The sequence below is a fragment of the Colletotrichum spaethianum genome (genome assembly GCF_022836535.1).
Source record: "Colletotrichum spaethianum MAFF 239500 DNA, contig02, whole genome shotgun sequence".
Taxonomy (NCBI): Eukaryota; Fungi; Ascomycota; class Sordariomycetes; order Glomerellales; family Glomerellaceae; genus Colletotrichum; species Colletotrichum spaethianum.
In genome coordinates this window covers 394,251-409,890 of record NW_026054772.1, presented here as the reverse complement: position 1 = coordinate 409,890, position 15,640 = coordinate 394,251, and the positions used below count along the sequence as shown (strand labels likewise).

The 15,640-nt window shown below is 56.5% G+C and overlaps 5 protein-coding genes across 5 annotated transcripts; 1 reads left to right on the top strand and 4 right to left on the bottom strand.

Moving 5' to 3' along the window:
* Window positions 1-333: 333 nt before the first annotated feature.
* On the bottom strand, window positions 334-1,820 carry ColSpa_00997 (3-hydroxyisobutyryl-CoA hydrolase, mitochondrial; the record flags this gene model as incomplete). The annotated part of the gene is made up of 2 exons (XM_049267209.1): window positions 334-1,707; window positions 1,770-1,820. 2 exons carry the CDS (start codon window positions 1,818-1,820, stop codon window positions 334-336), a joined length of 1,425 nt encoding a protein of 474 aa, XP_049123166.1.
* A 595-nt stretch (window positions 1,821-2,415) lies between these two features.
* Window positions 2,416-2,939, top strand: ColSpa_00996 (small nuclear ribonucleoprotein Sm D3; the record flags this gene model as incomplete). Its single annotated transcript, XM_049267208.1, has 3 exons — window positions 2,416-2,438; window positions 2,501-2,711; window positions 2,790-2,939. 3 exons carry the CDS (start codon window positions 2,416-2,418, stop codon window positions 2,937-2,939), a joined length of 384 nt encoding a protein of 127 aa, XP_049123165.1.
* A 609-nt stretch (window positions 2,940-3,548) lies between these two features.
* Window positions 3,549-5,391, bottom strand: ColSpa_00995 (dihydroxyacetone kinase 1; the record flags this gene model as incomplete). The annotated part of the gene is made up of 2 exons (XM_049267207.1): window positions 3,549-4,087; window positions 4,110-5,391. The coding sequence occupies 2 exons, from the start codon at window positions 5,389-5,391 to the stop codon at window positions 3,549-3,551; spliced, it is 1,821 nt and encodes a 606-aa protein (XP_049123164.1).
* Window positions 5,392-6,323: 932 nt separating this feature from the next.
* Window positions 6,324-7,759, bottom strand: ColSpa_00994 (mannan endo-1,6-alpha-mannosidase DCW1; the record flags this gene model as incomplete). The annotated part of the gene is made up of 2 exons (XM_049267206.1): window positions 6,324-7,516; window positions 7,567-7,759. The coding sequence occupies 2 exons, from the start codon at window positions 7,757-7,759 to the stop codon at window positions 6,324-6,326; spliced, it is 1,386 nt and encodes a 461-aa protein (XP_049123163.1).
* A 2,441-nt stretch (window positions 7,760-10,200) lies between these two features.
* On the bottom strand, window positions 10,201-13,062 carry ColSpa_00993 (uncharacterized protein; the record flags this gene model as incomplete). Its single annotated transcript, XM_049267205.1, has 2 exons — window positions 10,201-12,919; window positions 12,986-13,062. The coding sequence occupies 2 exons, from the start codon at window positions 13,060-13,062 to the stop codon at window positions 10,201-10,203; spliced, it is 2,796 nt and encodes a 931-aa protein (XP_049123162.1).
* Between the last annotated feature and the right edge of the window lie 2,578 nt (window positions 13,063-15,640).

Sequence of the window (15,640 nt, the reverse complement as noted above, 5' to 3'; positions counted from 1 at the left end):
GCCTATTAGGATGAAGCCATCATTACCCCAATTTTTTCATCAACTCCATCAGCAATGGAGTTTTTTTTCCCATTCCCTCACAACGAATCTCTGCAAGACCTAGTGAGCCAATCAGACACAACTGTCGTGGTGTCGAGCGTTATTACACCCTTATTTTGAAGCATTTCAATTCACGCATCACGATCCGATACTCCACCGCGCCTATGCAGCTGAATCAATTCCCAACATAGATAGTCCGCCTTTGATTTTATTCAGACACATTGCAAAGCATCTACAATATTATACACACCTAATGCTTAAAACATTTCGGTGACGCCTCGGAATACCCATCAATTATTTGTCGGCCTCACGCCAGGCGGCGCGGCCACCCTCCTTGACGAAGACCTTGCGGGCGACAATATCCTTGACCACCTGCTCAACACCCTGCCGGCTGTTTCTGGCCTCGACAACCTTCTTCACAACCTCCTTGGGCGTGTACTGACCCTGCAGCACAACATTCCGGACCTCTTCCTCGGTCGGCAATGCGAAGTAGGGGTATGGGTACTCCTTGTAGTCGCGGTCGTTCAGCAGCTCCAGCGTCTCGCCAGAGGTCTTGAAGAAGGGGTCCGCAATCTTCATCTCGGGCGTGATGTCCTTCAGCTTCGCCGGCTGCCACTTGGGCTCCTCCTTGCGTACCAGCAGCGCCGTTACGCCCTCGGTGAAGTCAGGGTGCTGCATGAACTTGGTCGCAATCTGGTGTTCGCGCTTGAAGGTCTCGGCAATCGACCAAGTGCCGCCGATGCGCATCTGTCTCAGCGCAACGTTGACGGCCGTCGGCGACCGCTTGTGCAGTGTGTCTAGGGTCTTGTCGGCCCACGTCTTGGTGGCACCGCTCTCGCCCTTGAGAGCCGTGACGATGTCGGTAATGTTGCTCTTGCTGAAGCAGCGGTCGATGGCCTTGCGCAAATCACCACCGATTTGAATTGGCTCGTCGTGCGGGAGACCCGTGACGTACTCCTCGAGGGTCTGGTTGATGATTTGGAGGCGCTTCTCCTGAGAATCGTAGTCACGGAATCGGATCTCGGCGAGACGAGACTCCAGCTGCGGCAGGGAGGTTGAGTGAAGGTAGTGGGTGGCGACGCCGGAGTAGAAGACGTTGGCGCCCTTGAGTCTCTCGCTCGTCAGAGCGAGGTAAGTGCCAACGGATCCGGCCATTCTGGGCAGGAAGAACGAAGCACCAACGTCGGGGAAGAACCCGATCGTCGTCTCGGGCATGGCGAAGACGGTGCGTTCAGTGGCGATACGGAACGGGGCATGGATGCTCAATCCAACACCGCCGCCCATCGTGATGCCATCCATGAAGGCAATGTATGGCTTGCCGTACGTCGCAATGTAGTGGTCCAGCTTGTACTCGAGCGCAAAGTAATCAGCGCTCTTCTTCCACCCATCCTCGCTCTCCTGGTTGTACTTGGCCAACTCGGCAACGTCCCCACCAGCGCAGAAAGCCTTTTCGCCGGACCCCTTCATAACCACCACGTTCGCCAAATCCGACTTCTCCCACTCGACCAGTCTAGGCAGAATTTTCCGGATCATGCTCGCGTTCAGGGAGTTGAGTTTCTTCGGGCGGTTGAGCTGGATGGTCCTCAGACCGTAAAGGCTATCGAAGAGGACATCGTCGGCCTCGTCCTCGGGACGCTCCCTAAACTCGCGCGGAACCTTCGTCGACATCTGACAACAGGCATGTCAGTCAACGATATCGCTAATGCGCCTCAACACAGCTATAGACTCACCTGCGCGCGTGATGATGCCTCCGAAGCGATGATCTTGGCTCTGAGAGGCATGCCGAAGCTCCTGCTGCAGCTCCGGCAAGGAGCAGCTAACGCTGCCGGCCCGGCTCGTAGTGCAATCGTCCTCGAGAACATTTATGTTTCGCCAGCTGCCAATGCGCTCGTCTATGACAAGCGGCGCATCGACTGAGGGATAGCGGGCTGGTGGAAGAGGGGAAGGGGGAGGGGGACGAAAGGGTTCGAGGAGGGTCGTTTGGTCGTTTTAGATGGTGTCGCGGGAATGGTTTTCCAATGCTCCTCACGCACGTCAAAATTGAGGCCGAGGATACCCACGGGCCGGCACCTCAGGCAATTGGACGGCTGCAGCAGCCGGGCCAGAGCACTGACCAAGCGGCACGCAGCGAAAAACTCCACTGAAGCAACCTCCAAAGCTGCAAGCTTTCCAGTGCAAGTTCGCCTGCGGTTCCGAACGGGGCCATTTTTTCCAGCGCCGACTTCACTGGAGCGGCCGGCCAATCAGAGCACCATAACGCCTGAGCCGCCAGACTGCCAAACTCTTTCAGCCTTGCTACAGCCTACATCGCAACGCACCCGTCGCGACACACATCATCCACCCTTTAACCCATCCCCTCACCCGCAATTGCCCATCATGTCGACCGATCCCAAGATCCAGTGCGTATTCCCAGGATTCCTTTTACTCTAGATCATCGTCGGTACTAACAAATGACCTCTAGGGAGCTTCTCACCAAGACCCGCAACGAGCTCACCGAGTACGAGATCGCCCAGCTCGAGGAGCACGAGTTCAGCGCCGGACCTCTCTCGATCCTCCAGACCGCCGTGCGCAGTCACACCCAGGTTCTCATCTCCATCCGAAACAACCGCAAGCTTCTCGCTCGCGTCAAGGCCTTCGACAGGCACTGCAATATGGTACTCGAGAACGTAAAGGTGCGACAAGCCTAATCACCCCTCACCCCCGTCGAGCTCCCAAGGAAAGGTACGGTGCTGACTTTTTTGGGATTACAGGAAATGTGGACAGAGACGCCGCGCCTTGCCAACGGCAAGAAGGGCCGCCCCGTCAACAAGGACCGCTTCATCAGCAAGATGTTAGTTCACGAATACCCCTGGACGGCGCACTCGACGCGTCACATCCACCTTATCGGATTCGTGGGTTAATCGCTAACACTTATCTAGGTTCCTCCGCGGTGATAGCGTCATCCTGGTTCTCCTGAGCTGAAGGAGTCTAACAGATGTGAACGGGAGCGAGTTGAGAGCGTTAGTCTTGGTACGGCCCTCCACACGGTCCTTAACGAAAACGTCCAAAACACGACGCGTTATATCAGGGAAGGAGCAAATACAGGGCTTCATGTACCCGACCGTACCAAAGAAGTCTCGAGCGAAACGAAATGAAACGTCAATGAGTGCTATTGTACACGGGGCGAAAGTTGCCTGACGGAAAGCAGCGGACGAGCCCGAACTGGGAGGAAAGACTGCGCGACCAAAAATACCCACGGTAGAGTGGTGTCTGTTTCAAAAAACGGGACGAGATAGGCGTTGAAGACAATCTGGATTCATTGGGTTCTTTTTTTCCATTTCATGTCCTGTTTTCTCGCGATTCGGCATTCTACCACAGCCTCCGTCCATGTGCAACTAACCCGCCTTGCCCCTGAGACGCTTGCCAAAAAAAAAAACCCCCCAACCCGAGGGACTACAATGAAACGCAAGGATATCCTACAAGGGAAAGCCACAAACTGATATCAGACTAGACCGGCACAAACACTCTTTTTAAAGCTTCTCCCAGCCGTCCTCGCCCTCGATGCCCGCCAACCCAGCAAAGAAGCAGCTCAACCCCCACGCGCCGGGATCGGGCACCTGCTCGAAGCCCGAGCCGCCAATGTAGACCGTCCGGCCCAGGCTGGCCTTCATGCCCTTTGTCTTCTCGGCGCCGGCGCGCGCCGCCTCGGCGGCCTTCTTGACGTCGCCCGTCTGCCCAAGCACGTCGACAAAGGGGTACAGCGCGTCGACGAGAGTGCGGTCGCCCGGGCGCGCGGGGGTGTACCGCGACATGGCATCGCTGCTCTGCTTCAAGGCGGCGGTCCAGACCTTGGGGTCGGCCGTGCCCGGGGCGAGGCTGCGGAGGGCGCCCGTCAGGGCGTTGAGAAAGATGGCGTAGAGGGCGCCCGAGGTGCCGTCCATGGTGTTTTCGACCACGGGCACCGCGGAGGCGAGGTCGACGACGGCGTCGCCGGTCAAAGGCTTCTCGGAGATGTGCTTGAGGATGGCTGGGAACCGTTGCGTCAGCGTGCTTTCGTGGGATACGTAGTCTGGGGGGAATTGCCCTCTTACCTTCAGCTCCTCTCTTCAGACCGATGCCGCAGTCGCCGTCACCGACAACCGTGTCATACTTTGTGATCTCAGGCTCGGCCGCAATGACTCTTTGAAGGGCAGCCGTGATGGACTTTGTAGCGGCGGCAGCATCGTACTTGAGATCGCTGGGCTTCGTCGCCTGGCTGGTGTCTGCCTCCTCCTCCCTCGTAGCCTCGTTCTTGCCCTCCCAGGTTTCCTTGAGGATAGGAGAAGACCAGCCAGTCGCCTCGGTGGGATAGTCCAGAAGCTGGATCATGCTGGGGCCGCCAATGTCCGTGTTGACGACGTTGAGCAGCGAAATGCTGAACCCCAGACCGTTGAGGCTGGTCATGTAAGTCCCGCTCAGGATACGAACGGGACGGATGCCGTAGCTGCCCTCCAGCTGCGAAGCGACCTCGGCCGTGATGCCGCCCAGCTCCAAAGCGCTGACACCGCCGAGGTTGTTGATCATAAGCACCACCTCGTTCGAGTTGACGTTCAAGAACGCCCGGTCCTTGTCGTTCTGGTCCAGCAGCTGCGCGAGCATCTTGCTCACCAACCCCGGCAGATCCGCCTTCTCCCGGCCGGAGCCGGGCTCGTTGTGAATGCCCATGCCGAGCTCCGCCTCGCCAAGCTGCAGCGCGCCCTCGTCCTCTCCGCTGGGGATCGCGCGGCCGGGGACGTGCACATGTTCCAAGCTCGCGCCGACGCTGACCAAGTTCTCCGCCGTCAGCCGCGCGACCTTGGCAACCTCGCTCAGCGGCCGGCCCTGCGCCGCCAGCGCGCCGGCGATCTTGTGCACGAGCACGGTGCCCGCGATGCCCCTCCGTCCGACCTTGCCGGCCTTGGCCCGGCCGACGCCGACGTCGTCCCCGACAACGACCATCTCGACCTCGAGCCCGGCGGCGCGGGCCTTCTCGACGGCCATGCCAAAGTTGAGCACGTCGCCCGTGTAGTTCATGACGGTGACGAGGACGCCCTTGGCCGTGTCCACGCGCGACGCAATGGCCGTGCGCACTTGCTCGGCGCTGGGGCTGGCAAAGATTGTGCCGGCGACGGCGGCCGAGAGGAGGCCCCGGCCGACCATGGCCGAGAAGGAGGGCTCGTGGCCCGAGCCGCCGCCCGAGACTACGGAGACCTGCGACGCGGCATCGGGGGACGGTCGGCGGTAGATAATCTTGTTGGACTTGTCGAGGGCGAGGCCCGGGTTCGTGAGGGTCAAGCTGTGCAGGGCCGAGTTGACCAGCTTGGTGGGATCGTTGATGAAGTGTTTGGCCGACATCTTGATGAAGCGCCGCGATCCGTTGAGTGTGTGTGGGGTGGTGTGATGTCAGAGGAGATGAGCTTGCAAGCTTCGGAACGGGATGGTGACGGGGTATATGAGGATGAAAAGACTACAGTTCGGATGGCCCTCGAAAAACGTAAATCTGAGGAGGAGAGAATTGAGGGGGATGGCAAAAGTGAACCCCGCGAGAGCTCCTCGTCACTCTCACACCGGGACGAGCCCGACCCTATGTAAGTCGGGCCCAGAGAACCGAGCAACTGGACGACCATGACGACGTCCCACCCGAACCCGTCCCTTCCAAACGCGCGTGTGTGCGTGTGTGCAGTGTGTGTGTGCAGCTCCGCGAGCGCGGGGTGATGCGGGGCCGCGGGGAGGAGCTCGCCACCTCATTCGGAAAGCCCAAGCGCACGGGGGTCATCCCCTGATGGAACTTGGGCACTGTACGAATTGGGACATTTTAACCTCCCGCACGCTAGAGAAAAAGAGAGACATTCCAGCGTTCGCGGGTGCAACTGCTGCCGTCCCGGAGCTAACTCGATTTTGTATTTCGAGGCAGTGTAAGCGCAGGTCGCTTGCAAAGGCCTTTGACCATTGAAATCTCCATGCCTCGATAACATGTGTCTTGGGGCACTTGTGGAAAACGGGAAAGCACAGGCGAAGAAGTAGCACAGCAATTTGGTTGACACGGGGGAATATGTGCGTAGAAGGTGTGTATGTATGGTATATCATGTATCCGGTCCCTTCTTCCGGAGAGATGTCTGTAGCGTTGCTGACACCCCATAATCCCAATTCCATGCATCATAACAAACCGCTCTCAAAGCTGGTTTTCCCCCTAAACGCCATACCCAACGCCATAGGCAGATTAAGAATGTTACTGTGACCGTCCCTGGGTCGTCGTGCAGAAACCCAAATGGCAACCCCCCGCCCCATCACTTTATAAGAAAGACGCACCCTGCCACGATGCTCAAGGTGATGGCCGTCGTGGCGAAGCCGGCGGCCACCCTGTCCTTGGTCTCGATCGGCGGCAGCGTGGGGATCCTGGGCTGCGAGCTCATACCGGCGTTTGCATTGCCGACAGACGTTCCTCCTGTGTTGGCCGTCACCGGCGCAGTCTTGACGTCGGCCTTCTTCACCAACATGTACATGGCGGCGTCGAGCGCGTTCATCTGCGGGCCGACCCCGACGAAGCCATCGAAAACGCCCTTGGGTGTCCACTGGAAGCCGCAGGCCGTGCCGGCTGGACCTTTGTACCCGGACGCGGGGGACCCGTTGCACGCCGCGACGGCGGCCTCGGCGCTGGGCCTCAGGAGACCCATGATGCGGTCAAACATGGAGGGCACCACCTGCGCCGTCCCGGCCAGCCACCGCGTGAGGTAGCCCTTGAAGCTCTGCTGGTCGTTGTCGCACAGCTTGAAAGGCTCGCAGGCCTGCTCGGTCATGGCGCTGTTGTTGAAGAAAAGTCCCGTCGCTTCCGTGAGGACACCCTCGGTGCGGGTGAGCCACTTCTTGTCCTCGGTAAGGTTGTACATGGTCGCAGCGCCGTGCAGGAAAATACCGGCGTTGTAGGACCACTGAATCGTGTCGATTTGCTTGCAGTTCATGCCCTTGTCGATCGTGGCGCCGTCGTAGATCTTGAAGTCCGGCGTGATCAAGCCGACACTAGTCTCCCAGTCCCACACCTTTTCCGCCCAATCTGCGTACGTCTGGTTGCCCGTGAACCGCGCCAGCCGAGCCGCGATGTTGAAGAAGCACCCGTTCGAGATCGAGTTTTTGTAGTTGAAGCCGTTGTTGAAGGTGAAAATCTGCCACCGCAGGCCGCCCCCGCAGTTTTCCGTATCCCAGCGGCTGACGTATTGGTTAAACACCGCCTGGGCGAGGGCCAACCATTGAGGCTGGTCTTTTGGCGGGTTCGGGAAATTGTTCTCTGCCGCGCTCATCGCCGCCATCGCCCAGAATCCTTGGTCGTCGTTTCCCTCCGTTCTCGTCTGGTTTCTCGGCATGAAGTCGGCGTCATCGCCAGCCTGGTGAAGCAAGGCCTGTGACGTAACGTTGTTGTATGTCGTGTCTCCCGTCAAACGCCAGTAGTCCACCATTGTGCCAAATAGCGCTCCAGCTTCCCACCCTGCAGTCGTGTCAGTACGGCGAAACCCGAAACGAGAGTTGACAACATACAGAAATAGGGGTCTGGTAAGTTTCCCGGTACATCGCCTGTGTTGTTCCCCGTGTAGTACTTCAACAGACCGAATGCAATCGTGCTTGCGCCATCCTTGATAGACTGGTCTTGGTCGAAGTTGATCTTGACAGCAGCATCCGCCAGCTGGCCCAGCACGCATGCTGCGCCAGCAATCTTTAAGAACCCCCGCATAGTCGGATGTTACTTATGAGAAGATGCCCGTGATTGAGACACAGATGTTGGCCGCAAGGGACGAGTCGAGCGAAGGCTCCGTCGTGGATGTTATCGTCGTTCGATGTCTTGGTCCTTGGCACCACGGCGAGATATAGATGAGTCGACTATAGGATGGCAAAGTATAACAAAACGACTATCATCGCCAACAAAACTTTACTCGAAAATGTCGCCTGGACTGTGGGAAAACAAACCAAAAACAAAAACAAAAAAGAACCGAGACCTCAAATGGTAGTTTCCCAATTAGAACTCGACCAGGAGTAAAGAACGAAATAGACTTGTAAACAAGTCCTCGTAACGACCTCGCGTTTACGAAAAGAAAGTAATGCTTCGGAAGGAACCAACAAAGCCTAGATGAGCGCACAAGAGGTGTAAGAAAGAGAAGAGGGTGGAGTGACGTGAAGAGAGACAAAAGAGAGATTGTGGAAGAAAGCAAGTGCCACGCGCCCGAAACTAGACGACTTCGTCCAACGTCGTGACTGATACGACTAGCTCTGCTGTGCCGACCCCGGTATTCGACGTTTCTGAACCCAGGCGCCCCAGCATTCTTGTCGCATCGCCATGAACCCCCCACCCCTTTCCATTTCTCCCTCTCTCTTCTTCTCCCCCTCCAACAGGGACTTCAACAGGATAAAAAAGAATCGGGTCCCGTGGTTCAGGGTGGACTGGGGAAAGCGAGGCGAGCGAGGCAGTGCGTTCGGGACTTGGGGAGATGTGAAACGGTTGCGGTTCGAACTTGGCAGTCTCCCCGTCTCAAGATTGGCCGCAGGCCCCTTGCGACCGCAGACGTGTAACCGGAAGCCAAGAGAGACGAGGAAACATTTTAGGCTCTAATGCCAAGCCTATGAAGATCTGGAACTCTTCGAGAGGGAGTGAGGCGAGTGAGGCAAGTGACTGAGAGAAGTGGTTTTCCCCCTTCAATCGACTTGGAGGCCCCATCGCGCGAGCGCTGTTCGGAGGCCGGGCGCGATACAGAATGCGTATTGGAGATATGGAGAAGCGACCATCTCTCTCTAAACTTGGAAGTTATGTGGGCTCTGATCCAACCTTATGAACAGGTGCAGGTTTTCCGTCCGAGTGAGTTACACTGGACGACACATGTTGCATTAGCTGTGCAGAATCCGATGTTGCTCCGTTGCTGTGGAAGTGGAAGAGTTGAGGTGCAGCAGAGTTGGCTGTGCCAGGGATGCCGACCACGGCACGGCATTATCTGAACCCCTGGAGACAATCGAGTCTGTGCGTCGTACCATCTCTTGTCTCCCGCGCATCTGTGGAACCACTGCATGCCTATTTTCGGGTTCTCCGTGTGTGGTGTTGGGATGGTTGTGGCGGGTGTCTTCGAACCCGTACACACTGCCCACATTTCTGAGTGACGTCTGCGCCTCCCACCGTTCCCTTCTTGTGTGCATTGAGGTTCGGTGGCAGAAATCGGGAATCCCATATATCTCTTGAGCCCCGCACCAACTCGACACTGATCGGCCGCGGCGAGATCAAAGCGACTCGGAACACTTTAACCCTACTTTCAGAGTCGCGAAAAGCTGCCATGCTGCGAACCCACGGTGACTGATCAATGTCACCCAAGCCGTTATGTGGCAGTGGAAAAGCCTTATCCATAAAACCCCCGTGAGGGTCAACCCCGCGGGCTCTGGTTCAACTACAAGATCGGCGCTTTCGATGAGTTGCCGTGCCTCTGGGCAAAACAAAGCACAGACAAATACACTACAGAACCGCCGGCCTGGTATCGTAATGTTATGCGGCAAGGTAGCAGCAACCATCGATCGGCAACCTTTCCGTTTCGAGGACCGTAAGGAATGATGTCTCGCTCGTGCGGCTCCGAAGTGCAACGTCGGAGTCTGTTGTCGAGAAGAAGCTATGCCAGGGAGCTTCGAGGTTGACTTTCCTTGAAGTGGGCTAACACGATAGAGAGCGACCAAAAAGCTTTGCCCCTCTGAACGGGCTGGTGTAACGCCGAGGCAGCATACTGGCGTGACCAGTCTTGATGAGCAGATGCCTTCATACACCTGACATCAATGTCTTTCGATCCCCGAACCGGAAGACAGCTACAACACACAGCTTCTCGAATTGACTCCTTCCTGGAAACACCAACGGCCACTGCCTTATCAGTCCATTGATCTCATTCTTTTCGACCACGTACCCTTTGAGAGAAGCCGCAGGCCTAAGATAAGGTAGACCTACCAGCCACCCAGAGTTCCTTCCAACACGTTACACCAGCATTGGATCGTTGTGTATCACAGATCTTCAGCGTTTGCAACAACTCTCCTTCAACTTTGTACAGACGATTACTCTCTATGTATCACTAAAGACTCTATCGGCGATCTAGGCCGTGGTATAGGTTGATATCATACTCGTCCATTTCTCATTTCATTCATTCGTGCGCATCATCATTCCCATTTTTCCCATTCCTGAAGCAGCTTTTTGCTCTCTTCCCTCGCCCAGAGTGACCTCTCCTGCTCTAACTTGGCCATTCTCTTGTACGTCTCCACAAACAACTTTTGCCGCTCGAGCACCTTCACTTCTAGGTACTTGGGGTCATTACGGCGGCAAGCCTTCTCAAAAATAGCCCTCATTCGGTCAGAATACAGTTGACATGATGCCTCTTCGAGGCGTTGAGGTTTCACGTAGAAGTTCCGCGCAATGACGTTGCCGTCTTTCAACTGAGGCGCAACCACTTCATCAAAGCAGTCACCACAGACGGTGAATTGGGGAAGGAACTGCATGACGTGCCAGTTTTGGTCAAAAACTGGGTTGTCCTTGGAGCACTCAGCAAACACCGAGAGACTCTCAATGTCTGTCACAAGCTTGCCAATGTTGGGCGCCTGCGTAGTTGCGAGTGCCAGGTCTGAAGTTGTTTCTAGCGCATCGAAGTACATCACGAAGCGCTTTCGATCGGGGTTGAAATGCATTGCGCAGACGTTCCTCGTAGGCTGCGCCGCCGGATGGAGTGTGACAAATAGTCCAATCAGGTTGGGCAGAAGTCCTTCGATGGTTTTGGCGCACTCATAACACACAGTGAACTCCGGCATCGTAGTCTGCGTAAATGGGTTCTTGATCGAGTACCAGACGCGGGTAATTCGACGGTCTCCCGAGCAGGGATGAGCGCCGCTGGTAACCTTACTGGCAACGTTGGCGACTTGGTAAAATAGTCGCAAGTCCGTAAGGCGATTCTTCAACGTCAAAAGCCACGCAATGTGATACCATCCACAGGACCCGAAGTCGCAAGCGATAGGTTTGTCCATTGGACGGAAGAGCATGGGCATGAAGTCATTGCGGAATTCTGTGTTGAGGAACACCCCGTTGTAGCAATCGGGGCAGATGTTGAAGTTATCGCATCGTGGTAGACTGAGCCAGTCTGCCTTGCCAACGACACCTTTCTTCCGAGGGCAGTCGGGAAAATCTGGCACGCCACCTCGATCTGTATCATGAGAGTACCGCCGATAGCTACCTCTCGGCCCGTCCATGGCCGGCGCGCTCTTCGCGGGGTCGAACTTGGTTGGTGGCCATGCCTCTGTAGAGGGAGCTGTCACAGCAGACTGTATCAAGTTTGGCCTTCTTTCGGGCGACCTCCTTTTCTCGGCGGGGCTCCGTGGCCCAGCAGGCGCTGGCATGGCTGGCATGACCGCCGGAATTATCACTGGGTTGTTGAAAGTGGATGCACGAGAGCGCGAGCGCGCCCTTGTAATGGACGGCTCTGGGTCGCGCACGCTGAGGCGGCTTGTCCTAGGCAACAGGTCGTCCTCGGGATATGGGACAGTCTTTTCTTTGACATCTCCGCTGTCTCTTGGTTCTCTCGCCACTGGGAATGTTTGCGAAGAGCGAGGGGGAGGGGGAGGGGGGATATCGTCGGCGAATGACTTGGTGGACCCTCGAGGAGACGGCATGACTGCTTCTGGTGGCGGAGGACGCGATCTAGACCTGCCAGATTTGGACGGCCTGAGCTGCTCAGGGCTCAACAGTATGTCTCTGTCTTCTTGATTGACGATCGACTTTCTCCGCCGAACATTGGCTGCTCGAGGCGTCGTTTGCGCATAGTCACTGCTGCTGGAGCCACTGTCATCTCTTCGTCGGGGAGAGTCACGCTTGTAAGTCGGTGTCCGCTTCGAGCCACTCTCGCGGTCACGATCCGAGCGGTCATAAGGTGGAGACGGGTCCTTCTTTTGCGGCCGTTCGCCGCGCGGGACCACCCGTTCGCGTTGATAACGAGAGGACTCACTAACCCTGTCGCCGGATAAGTGCCTAGGCTCCTTGGGCGGAGAGTCGAGATTGGTGTTTGAGCGCCGGGCCGTAGGTGGGTTGGACGAGGTTTGACGGGCATAATTGTCGTCGAACCTTCTATCGTCTCCAAGATTGGACCGACTCCTTTGAGGTCGTGGTGCGCCGTTGCGGCTATTTTGGGAGTAATCATAGTAGGCCTTCTCACGACCACCCGTCGCATGCTTGATCACTTGCGGCGAAAGCAGGGTTTCGCTTGTTTGACGGTTGTCGTACTGTGGTGAGAAGTAGTCAGACGACTGCTGCTCGACGCGTGTCGCCGACTTCGTTCGTTCGTGTTTTTGAGGACGGTCATCCTCCTTCCTGACGTCGGTCTCGATGCGCGGGAGATCCTGCCTGCTCTTCTTCTTCTCGAGATCTGGCCGTTTAGCACCATCTCGATCTTCGGTCGGAGGCGCACGATATTTCCTTGCCGTGTTCGCTTCATAATCGCCGTTTGGTGCATATTTCGGCGTGCGTGGCTCCTTGGCGGGCCGTTTTACGTCATCGGCTGATTCCTCATCCTCTGTTCCGCTCGCGGACTTTGGGACCAGAACAAATCGGCGTTCGGGATTGTGTTCGTGGACTTCCATTATAATGGGGTACTGGTCGGCATGGCCTCGTGAAGGCGGGACATCGTCGGTGGATGCTGACACGACGCTGCCGTGTTCCCTGAGAAGCGCTTCCGACTCATCTTCAACGCTCGGCGGGGGCGGGAAGCCTTTGCGACGAGTGATTCTCGACGGCGGATCGAAAGACCTTGGGACGAACGGATCCGGGTTGGAGGATGGTCGCAGAATGTTGGAGGTGTTGGAAATGTGAGGAGGAACAGCCGGCGCATCGGTGCTAGGTCTGTCGCTTGTGTAAGACATGGTTAAACAACACATTGTAGGGATGCCGGGGTTCGAGTATGCTTACGGCTTGGGAGTCTTAGCCCTCGAGGTGGTAAAGAAGCCCGTCTGGAGGAGATCCTCAATATTGCGTGATTCGTTCATGTTCGAATGCTTTGAAAAACAAGGTCAAATGTCACATAAGATCAAGCAAGGTGTTGGGGCTTTGAAGGCATCGTGTCTCGGAGGATGGCGAGGAGGGACGCGAAAGACCCCGGTCTCCAAGGTAGCTGTCACAACCTCGTGTAATAATATTATCTCGAATTTCCAGTCGCTGTGAAGGGTTTCGGCCTGAGTCGCAATGGCAGCAACTGTCGCCAATGTATCGGTGTAAACAGCGGTGTTGCGTTGGCGAGGTCAGACTCGGTCAAGGAGTGGGAGTTGGGCGCGGTGTTAACTAGCCGGGCAAGGAGAGGTCGAAGTCAAGGCTGGAGAGGGAAAGGTAGGGACGGAAGGTCTTCACCTCAGGACTCCCAAAGCCACTCTAGAGAAAGGCTACCTAGGATTGGAGGAGGGCGTTTTGTTTTGGTGTCAGACGGGGAGGTGGGAAGGTGGGATGTGGGAAGCGTTGAAGATGCGGCGCAGGTGCAAGTCCTTATTTGAACATGGTCGACAGGGGTACGAGGAGGGGGAAGGAAGGAGCGTATCGTTTGTTGTGGTGGTGGTGCCCCTCCATGATGACGGGGTGCGGTGCAGGTGCAGCCTGGCTAGTTTGTATTGGGTCCCCACCCGACCGCCCGCTGTGTGGTTTTTTTTTCCCTTTCTCTCTCTTCCATGTCTTCTCCCCAGCCCAGTGCTCTCGGTGCCCCGGGCGTTCGACTGCCCATTCCAGGTTCGGTGCTCTCCGCCGTTCTAGTGCATCAACAACACACGTTCACCCTTCACAAGCCAGTGCGGTCACCGAGGTGACACCGTCCCCAAGACGCAACCGCCAACTCTCTGATGCTGGATTCAAGGTTCAAGGGCAGGGAAAGATGCCTTATCACCGCTCTGATGCTGATGAGGGCCGAACTATGGCTCGCCAGCCTCACATGTTCCAACGCGCCGTTGGGCAATTAGCCGAGCGGGCCATACATACCTTGGAAACCCGATGACCATCGCATCCGTACGGATGGACATACTACTGGAACAACAAACACAGCTCACCACCTAGTCTTCCCACTCCACTTCCCACAACGCATCTACCTATTCACGGCGTTGTTGCCCTATGTACGCGAATGCACCACATGCCATTACTTAATTCCTTGGGATGGATGGTGGCAACAAGCCAACTCGAAACACATTATTCCCACACTTTCTTTGGCCCTCGCTACTCGCTCCCTCCGACCTGCAGGATGATGGCAACATAGCCATGCCCACGGTGCATCTTGTAGATGGGGCCCTCAGACACCCCAGAAGTCCAAGCCTAACGTTCAAGCGTGCATTCGGCCCAAGACCAAAGTGCATCGAGCTGTATCCACTTTGCAGCCGGTTCTCACCTCCGGCTTGGACACTGCATATGCTGGGAACCTGTTTAGGGCAACTGACGCTGTCGATTCCGCCCTCGAGATTCCACGAGGTGCCTATCTGGCACCCATAGCACGGTACCACGACAGGCCTGCCTGATTTCTGACTTTTGCGGCGTTGCACGGATTGCCTTGACGGGGCCCCGACCTTGATCTCTGCACGCCCGTTGGCGATGGACACGAACTTCCCGTATCCTCGACTGTTGTTCGTGTTGATCAACAGACTCGGCGACTAGGGCTTCGCCGTTACCAAGACTTTCCCCAATAGCGAGGTTGCGACGCTACGTAGGGTATGGTATGCATGCGGTTGGCTGAGGGCGACAAGAGCATGCGCCACGCGGCGTGGCCGTACGCTGCTGCTCAACGGCCAACTAGTCACACCAATGGGGAGGGAAGAGAGGGCTTAGTCGACGTTGATTCCCTTGCCGGCACGACGGCAAATTCCCCAAGAGTTGGCCGGATTTGTAGGCCGAGGCCGACTTGTCCGACAGCGTGATGAAATTCGGAGTCCTTTTGGACGACAATCGATTTGCGGTCATCCTCCTGTTGGGACGGCGTGGACCCTACCACACCATGTCTGTCATTAGGCCATCGGATCTTCTTGAGTGTTTTTCACAAGAGACCTGAAGCCGAAACACATCGCTTCTTATCTTGCATCTCTGGGTCCGGTCTGTGACAGCAATAATGCGGCATCCTAGGCTACCTTACGCATCCTGCTCGAAGTTTACGGGAAGATGCTGCTGCCATGTCAGACGCCGTCTAATTCACCCCCACCCCCCCTCAGGCTTCGACACCCGCCTCTCCTCTCCCCTCCATCCACAATGGGGTCATGCAGACGGCTAGCTGCCGCGGATGGCGGACAGCTCCAGTGCACTTCTAGAATTCCCAAAGTCTCCGGCGTGTTGGAGCTGCAGCCATCGACGCCAGCTCGTCATCCAGACTGCCATCGACACCCTTACTTCCGATGATCTGCACTCAGAAAGAGCGGTGGAAATCGATTGCAACAGCTCTCACGCCACTACGATCTACGGCCCCATTCAATATGACAAAGAGCTCGACCCTCAACGTATTTTGACGTTGCTAAATGGTTTTCGACCTAATCAATTGTGCCGAAGCTAAGTGCAGTGGCCCCTGGTTGAGGTCATCCAAGCTCTTGAGACACCGTGCAGTGTGCGTCT